The sequence below is a fragment of the Microtus ochrogaster genome, chromosome 1, assembly GCF_000317375.1.
Source record: "Microtus ochrogaster isolate Prairie Vole_2 chromosome 1, MicOch1.0, whole genome shotgun sequence".
Classification (NCBI taxonomy): Eukaryota; Metazoa; Chordata; class Mammalia; order Rodentia; family Cricetidae; genus Microtus; species Microtus ochrogaster.
In genome coordinates, this window is record NC_022009.1 from 124,239,150 (window position 1) to 124,243,392 (window position 4,243).

The window sequence follows — 4,243 nt, forward strand, 5'->3', positions numbered from 1 at the left end:
ACTCCGTTCCAGCCGGGTTAGGGAATTAGGGAATTTATGTTGGGCCCTCACGGGCCACGACAAGGGTCTACTGAATACCCATGTGCAATAATGCAATGTTTCTTTTTATTTCCATGGGTTGAAAAGGCACTGCCCCACATAACACAAGGCCTCTAATCTAAAAGTAAAACACATGTAACTCATCTCATAAATATTATCTTGTAAATATCATGAGATGACCAGGACAACCCAAAGACTTCAAATGCTTTCAATCAGACCGAGTGAGATCTGCTTTCAAGATTCCAGAAAGGGAAGGAAGGGAGGTCACTGGGGCATATCCCTGAAGGAGGCCATGGAGCCCGATCGCTTCCTCTTCCCTCTGCTTTCCTCCTTCCCTCATGTGTTTCACTCTGCCACAGGACCAAGGCACATGAGCTAAGTGACAGTGGGCTGAAGACCTGCAAAATTGTGGACCAAACTAAATAGTTCCTAAGTCAATTTTCTTAGACAATTTGTCTCAGCAATGAAGAGCTGACTAACAGAGACACCATGTTTACATTTTGCAAAAAGGGGCTAGAAGGGAATTATAAATAACACATGAGAGGATCCCAGGGTGTAGGGGAACTGGCGCCATCCTAGGTGATAGCACATATCCCATGACAGGATCCCAGGATGTAGGGGAACTGGCGCCATCCTAGGCGATAGCACATGTCCCATGACAGGATCCCAGGATGTAGGGGAACTGGTGCCATCACTGCACAGCCTCCATTTTCCTTTCCTTCCTAGTTCTATGTGACATTCTTTAATCTTGCGTTTTCAGGTTATAACAAATAATGTATGACTGACATTCAATGTGTGTGTTTTAAAGGTGAGAAATGTACATTATCACGTTATTTCTCCTGTGTCTTTCACCACAGACCTGAGAAAGTAAAATGTACTTTGTGACAGTTTGAAAATTAATTGAGAATCACATACTGCTACTTTATAACCCTTTGCAGGAGACTTTGTTTCTTCTGAAATCAAATTGAAGTAACCAATATAGTTTTCCAGTAAGCATGATTTTTTTTAAAGCAAGCAAGCAAACTATTGCTTTATAAAATAAATCACATTTAGACTATATAGGTGTGTGTGCATGTATATGTATCTATATGCATATGCATATATATGTATGTGTGTGCACATGTATGTGTGTATTCATATGAATGTGTGCAAATGCATGTGTGTGAGAGAAAGCAAGTTTATAAAATTATCACAGCTACTCTCATTTTATAAAACTGAGATTGATGACTCCATACGAATAATTATGGAATATTGGATTGGATTTAAACAAAGAAAAACGTAATTTAATGCCACTTTTTTTTTGTTTTTTCTACTATTTAGGGGCCAAATGGTGGTCACTCTTACCTTAAACTTTCCATCATTGGAGAAAATGCTAACCCACTTATTGTCATAATCTGCGATGATGATGTCCCCACTGGGGTGCACTGCAACCCCTGTGGGCCGCTGTAGCTGTCCAGGTGATCGTCCTCGGATGCCAAAGCGGCTTTTGAATTGTCCATCATTGGAAAATATCTACGCAATGAATTTAGATTCATTAGAATCTGAACTAGCACAAAAATCCGTGGAGCAAGAAAAGGCATTTGTCATATACACTGTACATAAGAACATGTCAGTGCTGTTTAAGAAAGTCCCGTGCACACACACACACATGTGCACACACACATGCACACACACAGGCACACACACACACATGTGCACACAACAAAACTAAAACAAACAAAGTCTACATATCCCTTTTGTTTCTTCGCCATACCATTTATCTTGACTCTGACACAGACAGAGAAGCACACACCCATCTCTAGCCAACACGAGCAGTCAGAGGAACACACGTAGGGCTATACCTGCACGCACTGGTTATTACTATCTGCAATTAATATCTTTCCACTCGTGGATGCAGCTACACCCTGAAGGTTTGTGAATTCTCCTTTATTTCTTCCTTTGGTACCTAAGGATAAATGAGAAAAGCACAGAAATTAAGTTACAGAGAAATAGATTAGGAAAAGAATAGTCTCAGCTTCCATAAGTAGCCTGAGAATACATTGTCCTTTTTCTTTCTCGCGGTAGGGCTGACACCCGTGACCACAGACTCGGCACTGCCCTTGATACGTACAGAGAGGGGTGGGAGGAGGACGTCCCCTATGATTGAATCCATGGACTACTCACCCTCTCTCTCAGAGCAGTAAAGTCTTTGCAAAATCACTTTCAATCAAATCCTAATTTTCTCTAATCAATTTGTAGCTGAATATTAAAGTGATATAATTAATTAATATGACATTAATGTAATATTAATTAAAATATATGCAGCTTTCACAAAGAAATAATAAAAATATTCTAACCAGGGAGCTTCAGCCAGAGTCGGGGTGCATTTTAGAGTTCTGGCAGAATCTCACTCTCCTACTCGGTAGCCCTCAGGGGAGGCCTGGACATTTCATGTTCTGAGCACGTCCATCAGCCACACTGAAGTCACAGACGTCATGAGTGTGGTCTCACATGCTGGGCCCACTTCCACATTCTTCCCTAAGACTCTGGACTTTGACTTCAGTGGCTGTGTGTATTCCTGATACCTCAGCCTACTTGAATTTTGTCTGTTCCTTTTTCTGACTGGCCTTGAGTTTGTTCCTGGCCTCAGTCTCCACAGCCCCGGGCTTAAGGTCAAACCTATCCAACTTGGCCACTAGACTTGACTCTTTGGTTGCAAGGACAAATGAGAAGGAGGGACGGAAATAAGTGTCCCATATTAATGATTACCCCTTTTTATTTCAAAAGAAATAAAAGTGCTGAATATCAATGGGTGGAAACAGATACAGTACCTAAAATTGACTTAGAAAGCTTAAATTTCAATTTCTAGTGAGAAAAATAAATTACAACTTAATTTATATTAAAAGAGCAGTTTAGGGCTGGAGAGATGGCTCAGTGGTTAAGAGCATTGCCTGCTCTTCCAAAGGTCCTGAGTTCAATTCCCAGCAACCACATGCTGGCTCACAACCATCTGTAATGAGGTCTGGTGCCCTCTTCTGGCCTGCAAGCATACACACAGACAGACTATGTATACATAATAAATAAATAAATATATATATTTTTTAAAAAGAGCAGTTTAATATCTTTTAGTCATCCATATAGTGACCGAGGGAAGAGGAGGAGGGCATGCTGAGCTGGGCTGGTGTCAGGCTCAGGCTGAGTCTTCAGAAACAGACCTGGGCTTAAGAGTGAAACTGGTGAGGGATAAAACTCCAGAACAAATCAAGAATAGAACTGCTGAGCAGGACAGTTTGGGATCAGCTGGTTTTCAACAGACCCCAGTGGCCATCCTTGTAACAGCGTCGGGGGTCCTCTTAAGTTTGTGTCTTCTGTGTCTAATCGCTGCAAGATTCAGACCCCCCAAAGATAAAGTTCTGCATCACGAAGGAAGCCACCGTTTCATCAGATGTATCACTTTGCCCACAAGGATCTTTGCGGAACGCAGGAACACAGAACAAGTGAACATGCTTTTCAAATCGTGTGAGAGAACAGGACATTGAGGTGCCCAATGGAGCCCCAGCGAGCCTTGGCTTGAACCCGGAGTTCAAAGCAAGCCTGGACAACAACTGTGAGAACCAGGCTCACAACAAGTAAACAGACAAATGAATACAAAGAAAAGGATAAACAAGATGAGTCGGTTTCTGGCCGTACAGATGAGGAAGCCAAGGCTGGCCCTGCAAAGAAAACAGTGCCCAAGCGATTCGTTTGGGGCTCCCTGCTGATGTACGAATAACTGGACACAGGAATACCTAACTCAAGAACAGGAAAGGAAAGAATTCTACAACGTTCACTTTGCAAACATCTTTTTTAAAGGTGGTAAGGCCAGTGCTTTGAAGAAAAGTTAGAACCCAAACCTCTGGTTTTTCAAAAATTCACCTATCATCCCAGTGCACCCAAGGATGAGCTGAAGAAGGAGAATGACTCGAGACAGTCAATCCCTGCCTCAAAATAAATAAATACATTTATATATCATGAAGTTATCAGGAGGAGGCATCACAACCAGTTTTGAAAGCAAGAGTCTTGGGGCCCATGGGTGAGATGACTCAGGTCAGTCTCAGAAGCCTAGAACCCTTGGAACCATGTAAAGGTGGAAGAGAAAACAGACACACAAGTTGACCTTACACAGTGCAGTGGCATCTCTCTCTCTCTCTCTCTCTCTCTCTCTCTCTCTCTCTCTCTCTCTCTC

At 42.2% G+C, this 4,243-nt stretch overlaps 1 protein-coding gene across 4 annotated transcripts in view; it reads right to left on the reverse strand.

The window, feature by feature from the left end:
- The window catches only part of Trim2 (tripartite motif containing 2), a 116,363-nt gene that overhangs the window by 18,223 nt on the left and 93,897 nt on the right, over nucleotides 1-4,243 (reverse strand). For all 4 annotated transcript variants that reach the window (XM_013348620.2, XM_026786081.1, XM_013348613.2 and 1 more), the window contains exons 7-8: nucleotides 1,881-1,984; nucleotides 1,384-1,551 (exon numbers count right to left, since the gene is read on the reverse strand). In XM_013348620.2, the coding sequence (XP_013204074.1) occupies nucleotides 1,384-1,551; nucleotides 1,881-1,984 (272 nt within the window). The remainder of the gene's footprint in view (nucleotides 1-1,383; nucleotides 1,552-1,880; nucleotides 1,985-4,243) is intronic.